Source organism: Lethenteron reissneri, chromosome 48, assembly GCF_015708825.2.
Source record: "Lethenteron reissneri isolate LAM-NWPU_2019-01 chromosome 48, ASM1570882v1, whole genome shotgun sequence".
NCBI classification, from domain to species: Eukaryota; Metazoa; Chordata; class Hyperoartia; order Petromyzontiformes; family Petromyzontidae; genus Lethenteron; species Lethenteron reissneri.
Genome location: NC_083826.1, coordinates 6,258,066 through 6,275,443, shown reverse-complemented (window position 1 = coordinate 6,275,443; position 17,378 = coordinate 6,258,066). Strand labels below are relative to the sequence as shown.

Here is a 17,378-nt window from a genome sequence, read left to right as displayed (position 1 = left end):
CAGCACCGTTCGACGATGGGCAAGGTTGCCTGCAGGCGGGAGGGCAAAGTGTCGGTGTATTCCCACCTCTTCCAAGATATCTGGCCATCATGGAAAGGGTAGAAAATATATCCTCCAGAGGTCCCTGTAGTGGAAGCCCTCCCAGCAGCAGTGGCATGTGCAAGCAATCACAGGGCTGCACCTCTTACCATTCGGAGAGATTTGAATGGAATTTAAGCTTCTCAACCGTGTTTGGTCAATGTTAGGCCACAGCATAATTTTTTTGTTCGTATCAACAGGGCGTAGAGTTTCAGCTCCCATTGGGCGACGATCTTTTATCGGGGGGGAGGAGGGGGGGGGCATCTGATTTAATTGTATTCAAATAGCGTACTCAAAGCAAAAATGTGTCAATCTCCACCACTACGTTGTTGATTAACGTCTTCCGTTTGTGTACACTGTACTTGAAAAGCCACAGCCTCCGTCCGCGTGAGAAGAAGCCTTAATTTGAGGCGTCCAGACAGCGTCCACAAGAAGCAGTTGGCTGCTACGCTTAAGGATGAAGGTGAAATCTCGAGCCAATTGACAGACGTGTCAGCCTCGATACCCCACAGCAAACGCGGGTCTGACAATCACGTTTCAGGGGACAAAGGTACATTCAATACGAGAGACAAATAGCCGCATTGCTTTATTTCGTGCCCTTTTCACTAACACTTTGCATTATGGGAACACAATACTTATATATCAAAATTATACATTTTTATGGAAATTAAGCTCCCCAGGATGTATTGTGGGCAGCTTTCCATGGACAAGATTGATGAAGTATGGTTAAATAGCCCTGACGATGTTCATGGTGTGGGAAGGCTGTCACCCAGCAATGGATTGACAAAAGGGCAGCACATGTCCCTGGAGGGAATTGATGGCAGACGACCTGATACAGAAAATAGATTCTTGAATCTATTGATTCTTGAATCTATTGATTCTTGAATCTATTGATTCTTGAATCTATCTGGCGCTAAGCTTTGACCATTACTCCTTCGTATGCATGGGTATTCTCTGGCTAATCCAGTTTCCTCCCATGTGCCAAACACTCGTTAATGGCATTCAGAATCAGCATCTGTATTTAGGCTAAAATAATCCGATGAGCTATGAAGCTCTTTTTAACAGATATCCAGTAGAGGCATTAATTTGCATTAATTGATCAAACATCTCCAATTTAGCAGGATCCTCTTACAAAAGTCTTGAGAGGTTTTCACGTGTAAATAAAGAGCATTATTATTACTACAATAAAAATGTAGGTGATGTAAAATGTATTTCATTTACCAACTTTTATTTCCTCCTACATTTGCCTGTCTCACTCTTTATCCTAAAGTTGTTGTCTTTTTTACGCACTTATCATTTCAAACGAACATGTTTTGACCTCACATTTTCTGAAACCACATGCTTTGCCCTATCCTTCATCAAACTGAAGCTTCAGTAACAATCATTCTATCAAAAATAAGATGTGTTTAGTTTAACATGCATTAAAAAAACGAGTTTGTTTTGAAGGCATCAATAATGTGAGGGAAACAAAATGAATGGGGAAACTCAGGGGCCTTGACATTACAAGTTGCCATTCACCTCTGCTTGCCAGCCTTCTCTCTTAGCAAGCACTAATCGAGCCATGTCCGAGCAGTCAATATTAAACTTCTTTTGCCCCACCACCCTTTCTGTGGGACCCCTGTATGGTTTGGGACAGCGAGCCCGGTTCTGCATCTTTCTATCACCTCCTTTTCATAACCAGTTTGGCTCGGGTCGACGGTGTGTACGTGAGTCACCACGTGATGTAACGGGCGCGCACATTGCCTCGATATAAATTATTAAAACAAAAAAAATTCAACTTTATTCAACCACCGGTGCTGCCGTTCACGCACTCCGTTTCAAGTGCCGACTTTCTGCCTGTCATTCAAACGCCTCGGGCTTTCACGACCCCGTGCCTCCTCGTCGCCGCTTCGTAACGCATCTCTCCTTCTCTTTACAGGGCTGAGCAAAGCTTGGTCACTTCTAACCACCCGTGCGTGTGCGCGTGCGTGTTGTTTTCTCTTCTTCTTTTGCTTGCAAATTTTGACATTTCACTTCTCAATGTTTTTTTGTTGTTGACGCCCCGTTGTTTTGCCCCCGCCCCCCAACGAAGCAGGTCTGGAGGTGACACTTGTAAAGTCTGCATCTGTGATTGACGGCAAGGCACCCGAAGCTAAATCTGAGAACGGTTATTTCTCCGAGATATATTCCTTCCTCAGTGGTTTAACTACAGATTTCAGCAGCTCAGCTAAGGGAAAAGGTACATGGAAATAAAACGCGTGCTTTAAGTTAAATTACTTAATGAGAACATGGTGAGGGTGTTGACAACTGTATTGTTATTTGGGGTGCAACGTTGCATCCGTTTGTCGTTTATTATTTATTCGTAAGTCTCACGGTGTAACGCATCGATGTCCGCATGTAAGAATCGGTGTATTTTTGTTAATTGCTAAAAATATCCATGCCAATGTCACAGCTGGGCTAATGAAGTGAACTAAACTTGTTTCCAATGCAGTTCCAGAGGAAATGATAATTCGTCGCGACATCGTTTCAAAGGACGTGTTCTGTTTGTAACAATTGCAGCGTGGGTCTCGGTGAAGCAAGGACATTAACCCCATCTGTTCAAATGTCGTTTGAAATCTTCTTTTGCGTGCGATGCGCAGATCCACCCATCCATCCCATTTGCATCCGAATGCTCTTCCTCTCCGGATCATTCTTTAACAGTCTTCTCATTTCAGCCTGCCGAGAGTGCCTTGGGGAACCGGCGAATTGCCCGGGTCGCGTGACGCCACCGATTTAAAAGCCATCCCATCCCACCGCAAGAGGTTAAACTGCGAAGAGGGAGGCACTGTTGCCAGACTCTCCCCACGTGGGAACCACCTTGCCCCTCGATTTGCATCACCTGACCTGCGAGGGTCCGCGCAAAAAAAAAATGTCCACGTGACAGGTGATTTCGGTGAGAATTTGGGGCAAATCCGAGCGTGGGCAGGAGGGCACCGGGTCAACGGGGTTCCTCTCTCAGTTTAACACCTCCCTTCATTGCGATAACCACAACATGCTGACGCCATGCCTCGCAATGCAGAGTAAACTCCCGTGAGCTTCATCAAGTTCTTGCAAAAGCACCAAGTCTGGTGGGGGGGGGGGACCATCCCCCTCCTGCACGTCGATGCTTGGTGAGAGAGGGAGGGAGTTTGCAAATCCCCAATCCTTTGATCGGAATAACCGCGAGAGTAACCTTAGGACTAAATCACCCATGATGCTTCTAATCTCATCGGGATCTCGGATGCTAAGCAGGTTTGAGCCTTGACATTGCTCCGACGGGCAACCGCCGTCGATACAAACACAGGCTGTTGTAGACTGCTTGCAGGGCATCGTCAGCAGAGAGACAGGCGGCAAAATGAATTGTTGTACTGCAATATGCTCCCATGTCTTCGCTGCCCGCGTTCACCAACCTGCGCTGACCAGCGCGGTAAAGTACAGTCAAATAATCCACGAGGCTTGGGGAGGCCCTCATCCAGCAGTGGATTGACAAGACGGCTGTTACATGTAGACGTATTTTTTTTGCTTCGTTTTCACGACGCAGCCACGAATATAGTGACCCCGGTTCCATATGAGGTGCAGGGCAGCTGGTTAGAGTTTTCTATGCTATTTCATTGTCCCCCCATTCACTAACTTACCCTCCCCCCACTAAGCTGGTTGTGCCCAGCAGCTTAAACCTGAATAAGGGAACACATGCATGCTTCCATCCTTTCACGAAAGGCAAACGCCTTCATGATAACCAAATGCCACAACAAAATGCCAATCCATTCACTGATTTTCATGGCAAATCTCCACAACGTGTACCTTGGATTAACATTCATTTCGCTTCACTGCATTGCCATTCCGATCACCGTCTCCTGCACAAATGTCATGTTCGCTTTGCAAGGAGATAACACCGCATGGTTCCACGCTGTATGCAGTATCACATCTATCTAACCCATTAACTTTTTACACGACTAATCGCGACCCGCGCTTGATGTATTTGCGTTCGTTTTTATTTTTTTGCCCCGACTTGTCGTCTGCAAAGTCGATCGTGCGATTCGAGTCGCTTGCCTCTCGACCGCTGCCTCGCGCGGCCAAGATGTGTATGTATCTCTTGCGAACGTCGAACGCTGTGCGTGGCTGCGAGCAGCGATAGAGACTCCCCGGAACATTGACTTTAAGGACATCAGGGAGACATCCGTCGTCGTGGCCTGGATCGCTCCGTCCGCCGACGCAGACAGCTTCAAGATCGCTTACGTCCCAACGGCTGGAGGTGTGCTAGCATAGGCGGTGCTGGGGGGGTCGGTGAGTAGGGGGGGGAGGTCTAGGGGGAGAGGGGTGGTCCGGGGGGGTAGAGTGGGGGGGGATAAGGGGAATAATAGATTTGAAGCTTTCGTGACTGCAGGAATCCATACTCTTTGGTTCTTTCCGTAAAGTCACGTAGGTATAAAATAAATCACGACGTTTCGGGCGCAACACAAGCGTCCATCATCAGGTGGGAAAGCAAAGAGTATGGGTATAATAGACTGAAGATCCGGTTACCACCTTCGTTAAGTGGCAAATAAAAAAGAAATCCCGCTGATGGGACTGCTGCAGAAGCTGTGAACCACCGCCAAGTGGCCCAAATTCAAGAGAGATGGCAGCAAGGGACTCGTTCAGCCGTCGCATGGCTTTCAAACTTGGATGTATAGAAGAACCCTGAGGGCGATATTGACGAAGAGTGGACTCCCTCAACTAAACACTCTTCCCATGTGAACAGGGGCTGTAGGAGCCAGTTGATTTGTTTTATTGTAATGGGATAATGGCTGTGGACCCAGTGAACTGCGTTTCTTAAACGATCCTGGGTCTCTGCTCGATCAGCTCAGCCTTAAGTGAGTAACTGGTGTGGTTTGTAGCATTGGAACATTACCCTTTGACTTTTGCTAAATACAGTATGCTCGCTGAAAACGGGTCACATACCAATACCCGCCAATCGCCACTAAGTGACGGTGATGCCACCACTCCGTTTGTGCCAGGCGAGGTGCACTTCGAGGCCACGTGAAGTGTCGAAGGCTCGCTGGCAGGAGGTCACGGAACAGACCCAGGTGGAATGGGTTCAGCGACTGATATGACTGGCAGATGCACCAGCTGTTCCTCCAGGAACAGGAGACTACTGCGGGTCACATGCCCCCAGAGCCTCTGACGCTAACGGGGAGGGATCTTTGTCGTGATGTGGCAGGCGAGCCCGAGAGCCGGCGGGTGGCTTCGTCGCTGACGGAGGTCATGCTGACCCGCCTGACCCCCGGCACGGAGTACGAAGTGAACCTTATCAGCGTCAAGAGCTTCCAGGAGAGCGATCCCCTTATGGGGACCTTCACCACCCGTACGTCCGCAGAGCCCTTCACACATCCACTCCCTTCCCCTCCCTCTTTTGTTTGAGATTACAAAAAAAAGTTTAACTGGCTGAAATAATTACAGCTCACAATTACAGGGTGCTTCGAAAAAGTGTTAACACTTTCTGGGACAATCGTTTTTAATGGAAAAATAACATGATAACAAATGTATGTTAATAGCTTCAAAAAGTAAAAAATCTGCACTTGTTCACCACATTATCAACACGTGCCTGGAATCTTCTCCAGGTGGTCTCCATAGCCCGGAGGCACATTTATTGTGGTATTGTTGCAAATTCTCAGAAGTATTAACATTTTTTTGAAGCACCCTGTATTATCATCAACCATGGTCAATCCTTTGCTGGATGAAGACCTCCCTCACTGAACCTATGACACCCAATATACATAGCAAACAATCAATTATCACACGTACAAATTGACGCACGTATCATAAACATCGCGCAGGTACGATTTGACTCGCCAATGAATCGACGCATCGTCGCATAACTCGAGAATGACACTGACCGATCGTCCGCTCGCAACAACAACAACAAAATTCCATCCAGCTCGCATCCGTCGGAATAATGCAATCTCGGCAGCGGCGGCGACGAGGATGTTTGATGGGCAAGCAAGCGCGTGGGTACGGTTGCGAGCAGGTGAACGTCATGCGAGCGCCGCGGGGTGCTGTGTGTTGCAGTGCTGGGTAGCCCGTCCGTTCTGAGCGCGGAGGATGTCACCGACAGCTCGGCCCTGCTCAAGTGGAAGCCCACGATAGGCCCCGTGGACACCTACTCGCTCACCTACAGCTTCGAAGATGGTGAGCAAATGCATCCAATATTTTTAAAGCATCACCACTCGCCCAGAGAGTGATAATATCCCATTCGTTTGGGATAGAAACAAGAAAAATAGTGCGTACACATGGAACATGCAATGCTTTCCAACGTGTGTTTTGTTCTTGGAAGTATTTAATCAGCAGCATGGAAGACGAAGGATATCTTTTGGGCCAAAAAACCTATGCATTCTTGCAAATACTCTCGACATTTTTGCGCTTTTTTCTGCCTCAAAGTTGTAGGAAACCCGATGATCAATTTGGCCAGTTATTAATACAACTTTACAGTAAGGTTTCGTTCACATTGGATCATCTTTACCAGAGTTATCGTGCCTCCCCGTTACGGACGGACAGCCGGACACAGCTACTGCATTAATGCTTTCGACCTCAATCGTCGTAAACTTTGCCCATCCTTTTCATTGCATCCTCTTCTCGTGGCAATGTCCATTTGTTGTCCTTCCCCGTACGTTGCGAAATAAGTTCTACATACTCTTAGGTTTTTCGGTAAAGTCACGTAGGTAAAAAATAAATAATAAAAAGAGATAATAAAAATAATAGAAGAAATAATAGAAATAAAATAATAAATCACGTTTCGGAAGGCAACACAAGCTTCCGTCTTCAGGTGGAACCGTCACAGCACGATTGCTGTATCCTCTTTACTTGCTACAGCAATCGTGCTGTGATGGTTCCACCTCGTTGTGATTTCTTATTTTATTTCTATTCTATTTTTATAATTTATTTTTATTACTTATTTTTTACCTACGTCACTTTACCGAAAAAACCTAAGAGTATGAATTCTTGCAGTCACGAAAGCTTCAAATCTAGAAGTTCTACATACATATGTCAATCACAACACATTATTATGTCACTGCTCCACCACTCCCCCCACCACCACCACCACCACCTGCGGTCATAATTCACCGTTCCATTGTGGCTCTCTACCCTCGCCCCCAAATTAGGAGAGCCCGTGACCGTCACCGTTTCGGGCGGCACGGTTGAATACCAGCTGACCGACCTGAATCCCGACACGCCGTACATCGCCAAGGTTCGCGCGGTCAAGGGAGCCCAGCAGAGCGCGGACACGGCGGTCGCCTTCGTCACCGGTGAGCGACGGACGCGGCCCGTGCGCCGAATGCCACTTAGAGGTTGCCACCTGGCCCGGTTTTCTCAGGATCGCCCTCTTGCGGAGGTAGATAATGATGATGATAATGGCTTTCATATTTATCCAGGGGGCGGTGTGGTCTCCCAAATTGGATATTTTCTAAGTAAAAAAATGTGGACGATGACACCGGCGCACATCATGGGCTATGCTCTTTCGAATAATGTCATGGAATCTTCAACACGTAGGCTAAGATGTTTTCTTGTTCATGTTTTTGTTTGTTGCGGTTGCACCCGATTCAAGAGCCGAATGGCTCACAGGGCTATACCTAATAAATGAACTTTGAACTTTTCACGACCAATATTATCCGTGATAGAGATTTTGTTGGGTTAGATAGAATTGTAAATGTTGTGGGTTTACTCTCGAACACACCGGTGTGCTGAACTAGTAACTAATTGGGATGTTTTGTTTACGTGACAAACTTTACTAAATGGCTGTGTTCGGTGGTGGCGGGTTTAACGACACATTTATACTGGTAGGAACGTCCTGGTTACACCAGCCCACAGGGGATTATTGCGTCCGTCGTGCAGGGAGGGGCTGGGTGGGGAAGGAGGGGCTGGGTGGGTGGGGAGGGTGGGGAGGGGCTGGGTGGGGAGGGTGGGGCTGGGTGGGGAGGGTGGGGAGAGGCTGGGTGCGGAGGGTGGGGAGGGGCTGGGTGGGGAGGGTGGGGTTGGGTGGGGGGTGGGAGGGGTGGGGCTGGGTGGGGAGGGGCTGGTCACCCCGTGGTGCCCTTATAAAACTCAACGTTTAACCTACTCACGCCGGCTTGTGCTCGCCCTCACAGTCGGGCATATTTGCGGAATACACCACGCCGCCGTTGACCCTAGCCATTGACCGAGCAACCCAACGTTCCTACCAGCTCCCTCCGCAGGAATGTGTTATCTTGGGATTTAGCCAATTTCAGTGCAGAACCAATTGTTATATTGCGCGTTTTTTTTGTGCAGTTATTCTTCACTGGGCTGATATCATCAATTGTGCACTATCCCTTGAGAACCCATTGTAATCACAGGTGACTGCCAGCATTTGAATATAAGATCTGAACAGCTTTTGCCTCAACTACGCAGTCATGTGTTTTATTTTTTTATCGGTAACATTTCTATCATGTTACACATTTGAATAATCTTTCCTCTGTGACATCTGGTCGTAATGAAAAAGCGGCAGTACATTTCTCGCATTTAATCGCTGACATCTGGCCACGTGAAAGGAACGCACCATGTGTTACGGATGTTATCCACTCGGGATGTATCAATCATCCCCTCCACTATTCATCGTATGGTCACGATTCAGCATCAGGATTCAATTTATGAGCGTGTAATTTTTTTTTGCCATGGTGGTGCACAGAGAATATGTGGTGATGAATATATATAATTTCAATAATTTAGTCGTTTGTCAATTCACTGCTGAACGAAGGCCGCCCCCGATGCCGTGGTCAGTCATGGGGGTTGTTTAATGATACTTCACTTTCGGCAACCGACGCTGACCAGTGTGGTGAAGTATGGTTAAACAAACCTCCCTGCCTGGCACGGCACGGAGAGGCCTTCATCCAGCAATGGCTTGAGAAAGCATAGTAAATGATCTGTTGCGATCAGCGGCTTGTCGAATAGTGTTGGTGCAAACTGCATAACAAATTCGAGGATCGCTGACCAAAACCTGGTGAGGATGACGATGACGACGACATTATACAGAGCAAAATCCGTAAGTATATATGTTGAACTTCTTTCGCACCGTACGTAGCCAGCAGTGCTAATTGGAGGTGCCGGGAAAGGACAACAAAACTAAACACAAAAATCTGTTTTAAATAAATGAGTTTTCAATCTAGATTTGAAAGTGTACCAGCTCCAGTGGGCTTCCTAATATCGGAAGGAAGAGCGTTCCAGACGACCGCAGAGGCGCATCCGAAAGCGCCGCGTGATGCGGTGACCGTCCTTGTTCGATTGCCAGCCAAAATCCGCCCCTGCTGCAAGGGTGAGCAGAGTTCGCCGCGGTGGTGAATGCTCCTTGACGAGGTGCTCAGCAAGCTATTGTGGTTCATTTGTGGCAACGTTGTTGAACGATGATTATTGAACCGTTGCGAGCAGCCCGAAAGAAGACGAGCTTCCCCATGGACTGCAGCGAGGCCTTGCAGGGCGACCAGGCCAGCGGCGTGTTCACCATCTTCCTGAATGGCAACGCCAGCCAGCCACTGTCGGTCTACTGCGACATGACCACCGATGGCGGAGGATGGATCGTGAGTGGCCATTTTTCTCAACTGGGGTTGTTTTTTGTTGTTATTTTTTTCTTCCTCTTCCTCACAATAATTTAAATTTCCCTGACGGAAGTTGTACAGAAAATGATTTGGCATTGCGACGGGGCACGTTTAATTCATCGGCAACTCAAAAAGAGCCTTTTGCGTGACATTTCGTCTCACAAGGGGACCCTCCCTCCCTAGTGGCAGCTGTCCCCGTGCAGCACAAGGTGTAGACACAGTTATCAGAGGGCCGCAGGGTTGCTGCGGTCAGTCCATTGATGTACTGCAGTTATATGCTCCCCGACTCCACCGACCCCCCCTATTGACCGTTGTGGTGAAATATGGTCAAACAAATCCCACGACACCATACGAACTTGTGAGGGCCCTCATCCGGCAGTGTAGAGACAAAAAGGCTGTAAATGTCAAATGTTACATCTCGGAATCTTTGGAGTCGACCAACCGACTCCCAAGTGTTTCCGACTGACGTACGCGGCATTGCCTTGACATTCATTCAGAACGGTTCGCTAAGCGCAGCGTTTCATGTGCACTCACACAGGTCGTACAGAGGCGTCAAAACGGGCTCACGGACTTCTTCCGTAACTGGAAGGCGTACGAGAAAGGCTTTGGAGACATCAACGATGAATTCTGGCTCGGTAAATATCATCTCGGTCATTAGCCTCCGTCACCCGAAATGCACCCCATCTGATAATTTTTTGGAAGCCGCGCAGAGAGTTAAACACTGCTGCCGGTGCTACGTCGGAAGAGAAGGCTGCAGCAAAATCCACTGTTGTACTGTGATTCTATCCCCCCCCCCCCCAACCTGCATTGACCAACGTGGTGAAGTATGTTCAAATTATCCTTACGACCTGCACGGCATGTGGTGGGGCGGGGAATCCTCATCAAGTGGTGGATTTACAAAAGGGCTTAGTTTTATGGTGTCGGACTCAATTTGATATGTGGTGCGGAGCACTGTTAAGCATCATCCGTTGACTAATGTACTTTGCGTTTACAGTAGCAACGTGCATCTCTATAAACGTGCGTTTTAGATTATTTGGCTGCTGTAATTTTCCACGCGATAAGCCACGTCTCGTTGGGCTGTCGCTTGTGGCCAGATCGCTTCTCAAAATAGATCTGCATAGCTTAGTGGGCCTTACCTGGTAAAATAAAATATATAGTTTATTAGTTTAGTTTAGTTTACTCGTTATTGGTTTTACATTGTCTGGCAGTAAAACAGGTGTTAAATGTTCAAACACCAAATATATAATTAGGTCAATCAGTTTGAAAGACAATGCATATCTAAGTCAGAGCGTGTTTGTTGCCATGTTTTTCCACAAGGACTCTGTGTGGTTAATGCGGGCTCGATTCCTTGCTGAAAGGGGGATCTATTTGGTGTTCGAACATCATAACACCTCCTGTTTTATTGCCAGAAAGGGTAGAACCAATTCTTCTTACTCTTTGGTTCTTTCGGTAAAGTCACGTAGATAGGAAAGTAAGTAATATATCACAACGTTTCGATTGCAACAACAAGCGACCGTCTTCAGGTGAGAGAGAGAAGCGTGCCATTGTGACGAGAATGCCTGCAGTCACGAAAGCTTCAAATCACAATTCTTCTCATTATACATTTTTCAAACTTTGATGCTGGCAAAAAAGGTCCCATAGATATAGTTTACTCATCACTGTGTGAGTTAATTTTTGATTTAAAGCTTTCGTGACTGCAGGGATTCATCTTCTTGGTTCTTCCGGTAAAGTCACGTAGAAGGGAAATAATAAAATAATAAAAATCAAACATAATAAAATAATTCTCACGACGTTTCGGCCACAACGCAAGCAGCCGTCCTCAGGTGAAGAACAGGTCTGTTGGAAAGACAGCGTCCGAATGACAGCCCTGTTCTTCACCTGAGGACGGCTGCTTGCATTGTGGCCGAAACATCGTGAGAATTGTATTTTATTATGTAAATTTTTTATTATTTTATAATCTCCCTTCTACGTGACTTTACCGAAAGAACCAAGAAGACTGTGTGAGTTTTCACGGGTTATACGGTCATAGTTCTCCCGATGCGTTTTCGGGGTCGTGCTCGCGCGTGCGGTGCGGGGGGGGAGGGTACAGCAAGCCCCGAAGCCACACGTTAGTGGCTAGGTCGGGGTGGGGAGGAGGGGGGCTTCACATCCTCGCCCTCGTCGCTGCGACATCCCCGCAGGCCTCCAGAACATCTTTGCGCTGACGTCGCAAGGGCGCTACGAGCTGCGCGTGGACCTGCGGGACGGCGAGTGGGGCGCCCATGCCGTGTACGACCACTTCTCCGTGGCCAACGCCAGTGGCCTCTACCGGCTCAAAGTCGGCGAATACAGCGGGACGGCCGGTGAGAACAGCGCCCCGCCCCCCGCCCGCTCGGAAAGAGATCGACAGAATTATCCACCCCGCCGTCTCCCGCCACCCCCCCAAAAAATAAATAACACTTGTTCGTCCAGCGACGTTTCAGAGCAGCCTCTTAGTGCTGGGTGGGGGTGGGGGGGGAGTGGGCGGTGAAAGAGGCACGAGTCCCCTCTGCTGAATGGTTCAAGTCACCCTTTTTTACATTAATGTGCGAATCTTCGTTTGATATTAAAAAAAACTCCACGGAAGTTGGGGGGGGGGCTGTACAAAAAGCCTCGTAGTATTTGTTGAACTTCTTTCACACCGTACGTAGCCAGCCATGCCACACGGAGGCAGAGTAGAATTAAGCGACGGGCATTGCCGCCTTGCCTCGTACGCACAGGGAGAGTGGGGTGAGGTCGAGAGAAAAATGCACAACAGACGAGCGCAGATGCTGTCGTTACTTACTCACTCTGCTTAGAGTTTAACATCCCTATTAAGTTTGTTAAGCATTGACTGCAGTGCTCGTGTTGTGCACCCCCCGCCCCAGTTTTTTGTAAACAAGGTCGCGTTACGGGGCTGTCTCAGGATTTCTTACGTGCGTGACGTTGAACTTCTTTCGGCCCCGCACGTAGCCAGCCATGCTAATCGGAGGTGCTTGTCACTTTCCTGTGCTCCCCCCTCCGTCCCCCCGCCATCCACCCCCCGTGGTCCCTACGCAGGAGACTCGATGACCTACCACGAGGGCCGTCCGTTCTCGACGGTGGACCGGGACAACGACGTGGCCATCACCAACTGCGCCATCTCCTACCACGGCGCCTGGTGGTACAAGAACTGCCACCGGGCCAACCTCAACGGCAAATACGGAGACAAAAGCCACAGCCAGGTGCGGGCACGTCGCTCGGCTTCGCGGCACGGCCACCGATCACGCCGCCAAAACAACGGCCGTTGCCATCAAACCTGTTGGGTTTTTTGTTTTCACTGCGGTACAATTCAATGCCTTCGTCAGAAGCGGGGAATCAGAATAGTTATTTATGCCGGAGGAATTCGATGAACTATGAAGCGCTTTTCCGCAGATGTGCAGTAGGGGCGTGAAATGAGCGTTACAACAAACAATACAAAAAACATGATAGGAGTGCAAAGTATAGGAAAAGGTTAACAAATCACGAAAAAATACGTGCAAAAAGAAATAAAAATTTTCGTCAAACCCACGCTGACCTGGGTGGTGAAGTGTGGTCATAAACCTCTGTGGAGGAAGCCGTTATCGACCAATTTATTGACAAACGAGCTGTATCTGTAAGTGTGCGTATTTTGTTTCGGATTGATATTTGTTTTGGAAATCAATATGGGTGACGAGAGTGGCGCTCCGTGTCGTAATCACGTGGTGGGATACCCAAGAAGTAACCTTCTTTGTGACGCTTTTCAAATAAGATTGAAAGAGTTGACGCATCAATAACGTTCATCTGTGTGTTTGCCTGTAACATGGGGTCGTGGTAACCCTCATGAAGGTGATCCAACGTTCATGAAATGTTAGTAAACAGTTGTGTTGCTCTTCAGGACTCACCCTCGAAGAACACGTGGTACATTAATCAAAGGGTTGCATAACAATTAACAATTTAAAAAAACGATAATGGGAAGCCTTCTTAGCCAATGTGATGGCATCGCAAAGAATCATGTCCTTAAATTTCGATTTAAAGCTTTCGTGACTGCAGGGATTCATATTCTTGGTTCTTTCGGTAAAGTCACGTAGAAGGGAAATAATAAAAGAAAAAAATTATTTTAATAAAAAATATTATTTTCTTTTTTATTAATTTCCCTTCTACGTGACTTTACCGAAAGAACCAAAACATGATCATGTCCTTGCCTGCAAAAATGTCATGATGCGTGATTTCCCGCACCTCCGATTTGCACGGTTGCCTACGTACGGTGCGATAAAAGTTCAACGTACATACATAAGTATCACGAATCATTTGTCCCTAATTCGTGAATTTGAAACGAGGATCTCAGCAGTGGCAGCTAATCGCGCTGACCTCTAAAACACCCAGCCATCACTTAGGGTTTTGATCTGCGTTAACTTAACATAATACACTCCGATTCCTAGAATTTGTGACATTGCTAAGATGTTCGTAGGCTATGTCCAATGTTGAAGTAAGGACAATGACGATTTATCCTAAATAAAAACTTTACGAACAAATACTTTGGCTTTAAATATCATTGAAAAGGTGTCTACGACGCGAACGTTGTCAACTTTTCGCGCATTTTCATTTCTCACCCCACCGTGTAGCTACATTCGCTTGTCGTTTTTTTGTTTGTTTCGTTTTCTCCGATAACAGGGCGTCAACTGGTACCACTGGAAAGGCCACGAATACTCGGTTCCGTTTGTGGAGATGAAGATTCGCCCGTTCGCCGCCGCCAAGAGGGGCAGCAGACAGCACCTGCGGAATTAGACGTGGGCGTCGATTGAGCATGTGGGTTGGCTACGTACGATGAAAAAGAAGTTCAACGTACTTGCATTCATTGAAGGAAGAGATGCCCCTGCCCCTGCACCCACCGCCCCCCTCCCCAAAAAAAAAATTACGAAACAGCTTTTTGCCTTTTGTAGACACACAGACACGGAGCCTGTAGGTCCGACGTGAGATTGAAGTTTGTCAGCGAGTGAAATACTTTCGAATTACTCTTTTGGCATGCCGTCGTAGTGGCATTGCAGTGACATCGTAGTAAAGTGTAAATCAATTCGAACAACACGCTCCGCACAACCTGAGAACACATCGGAGAGCTGTTCACTTATGTCGCAGCGCGATCATGAGGTCAAATTTTAGTTTTTCATTAACGAAGCTTCAATCTCGTGCCGGGCAGCCCAGGTGAACACAGCTCCTAGCTACGTAGGTGAGTAATATCTGCGAAATGAGAGCTGTCCGGCTCTCAGATGTGTTTTCAGGCTGTACCATTTGTCATTTGGTATCATGTCCGTCGTTTTACGCCACGTTCTGAGACCTTATCCAGGGACAAAATTGAGCATCTCCCGTTCTACCTTGATTACGTAAACGTCACCGGCTGCTGACGATCATCGTCAAGAACCAGCCACATGAGCGGCACTCCAGCGACGCTCTATAATCAAGGGAGAACGGCGATCTGTGCTCAATTCGGTTCCCGGAGAAGCTCCCAGCACGTGGAGCGAAACGTCGGACATTATCCCAAAGTACAACGCGGCAACGACCCGAAAACAAATCGCGGTGATCTGTCCAACTCGACCGCGATGACCTACGCAGTCGAATAACAGCTGATTTGCTTTCTGTAGAGTTGTCTTACGGACAGTGCTGACGGTTGACCGACACGTTGGGTTCCACGTTGAAAGTCAACGGGTCAACAATTACACATCATGCATTCGGGTATTTTTGGTTTTGTTTTTTAAACGTCACGCGCAGCGTCCGTGAGTCGTATCATCAGACTAGCTTGCTGCCAGCACTGCGCTCTAACAGTTGACAAAGAGATTTGAAAGATCAGTTTATATATTATTAACAAGCATAGAGACATTACTTTATTACGACGAAATGTTTCATTTATGTTGTTTCATTTGGGTCAACTCCGTCTATGTTATTTTACCAATCAGAAGCAAGGAACGGAGAGTTTAGATACACGATCAAACCTCTAGCTTGGTGACTGCCCACCATCCAATTGCTTCTGTTGTTATACGATGTTATTTCATGTAGTATTGAGAGAGTTTATTCAATAGAGTGTATTACATTATATTCAGTATCCAAAAGAATCGACATTTTTTGTCATCTGTGTCCTAGAATAAACACGTTTGCTTTTTGCAAGACATTGATACTTAACCCCTGCATAGACGCCTCTGACGGGTTAAAAGTTGTGAATGGTGCTAGAAAAAAAAGTGATTACAAATTTCACACTGCCTGAACTCACCTTCGCTTACTCTGGCTAAGATATTTGCTGTTTTGAGAATATTTTTACCAATGCACTGTACATAAAAGAGATGCTTATATAAACGGTCAGTAAACAAAACTTGTGAAACTCATAGCTTTGTATTGCAATATATTTTAATTTTGAAAAACAAATCTTAATTATATATATCTCTCTCTTGGAAGAAAAAAAATTCGACTTAACATGTTTAAGATTAAGAAGTTTAAGATCGGCATTACTGCAGCTCGAATTTTGGAGGGCATTGTCAAGAGGTTACTGTGGTGCCAAAGCTTTTTTTTGTCTTGTATTTAAGTAAATGTATATGAATAAATTGGTTAAGTCCCTTGGAGTTAAAACTATATCCAAATTGGAACATTTTCAGTTTAATTGCTCTATATGCTGTGGATGTGTTTCAAGAAGGGGTGGAATGATTTACCCGCCGCTGGCAATTCAATGACTTCTCGTGAACTGCCACCTCCAGCGGCTGCAGGAGTGACATTGATTTTTACGTGTGCTTCAAAATGTATCCCATGAATCGATGTATCATCCCACCCTTAAATTCGAGACACTGGCGATGTTGTCAAGCTTAAAGTTAAGTACCAGCATTTTACTTGCTGGAAATCTGCATTTTATCCAGTAGAATGTCAGTGTTTATGCCATCAGACCTGTTATGTTTTTTTGAATAATCTTAAGATGCCTCTCATCATAAATGCTCCTGTTTGAATGAAATGCTTTATTAAATCAACATCGGCTTCATATTCCCTGTACAACAGTGTATTGCAATAAATGGGAATGATCCTCAACAATGTTGTGTTTGTTACATCATTGTTATTGTTTTATGACTGTGGATGTGAACGTGTTTTTGTTTACAGAGGCCTTTAGTACCACCACGACGCTCTGCAAGGCTACCGAGTACCCAGGACTCACCCTGGGGAACACGTTTGTGTTAATGAGTTCGAAAGCAGAATGACAATTTCTCAATACATCACCAGCACTTTGAATAGAAGTGAGTTTTAGTAATACCGTTTTGATTACAGAAGGGTTTGTTACACAATGGCTACTATTAATCTTCTTGGTTCTTTCGGTAAAGTCATGTAAAAGGGAAATAATAAAATAATAAAAATAAACCAATAAAATAATTATCACGACGTTTCGGCCACAACGCAAGCAGCCGTCCTCAGGTGAAGAACAGGTCTGTCGGAAAGACAGCGTCTGAATGAACACCACCAAGCTTGGCAGCGTATATTTAAGCTGGGTTAGAGGAGGAGGGCGCCTTGACAAAGGAATTTACATATCAACAGAGGAATGTATCATAAATTTTGATTTAAAGCTTTCGTCACGTAGAAAGGAAATAAAATAATTATTCCCCTTCTACGTGACTTTACCGAAAGAACCAAGAAGATGAATTTAGCATATTTATGAAAAATGCAGATATGGGATAAGTCACTACTTGTGGAATGTGTAGGTGG

The 17,378-nt window shown here is 46.5% G+C and overlaps 1 protein-coding gene across 2 annotated transcripts in view; it reads left to right on the top strand.

Moving 5' to 3' along the window:
- Window positions 1-16,715, top strand: part of LOC133354733 (tenascin-like) — a 165,270-nt gene extending 148,555 nt beyond the window's left edge. For both annotated transcript variants that reach the window (XM_061571798.1, XM_061571795.1), the window contains 11 exons: window positions 449-628; window positions 2,150-2,296; window positions 4,205-4,327; window positions 5,273-5,416; window positions 6,121-6,240; window positions 7,212-7,355; window positions 9,490-9,638; window positions 10,195-10,291; window positions 11,837-11,998; window positions 12,714-12,877; window positions 14,325-16,715. In XM_061571798.1, coding sequence (XP_061427782.1) covers window positions 449-628; window positions 2,150-2,296; window positions 4,205-4,327; window positions 5,273-5,416; window positions 6,121-6,240; window positions 7,212-7,355; window positions 9,490-9,638; window positions 10,195-10,291; window positions 11,837-11,998; window positions 12,714-12,877; window positions 14,325-14,438 — 1,544 coding nt within the window. In that variant the 3' untranslated portion in view covers window positions 14,439-16,715. The remainder of the gene's footprint in view (window positions 1-448; window positions 629-2,149; window positions 2,297-4,204; window positions 4,328-5,272; window positions 5,417-6,120; window positions 6,241-7,211; window positions 7,356-9,489; window positions 9,639-10,194; window positions 10,292-11,836; window positions 11,999-12,713; window positions 12,878-14,324) is intronic.
- The last annotated feature ends 663 nt before the right edge of the window (window positions 16,716-17,378 follow it).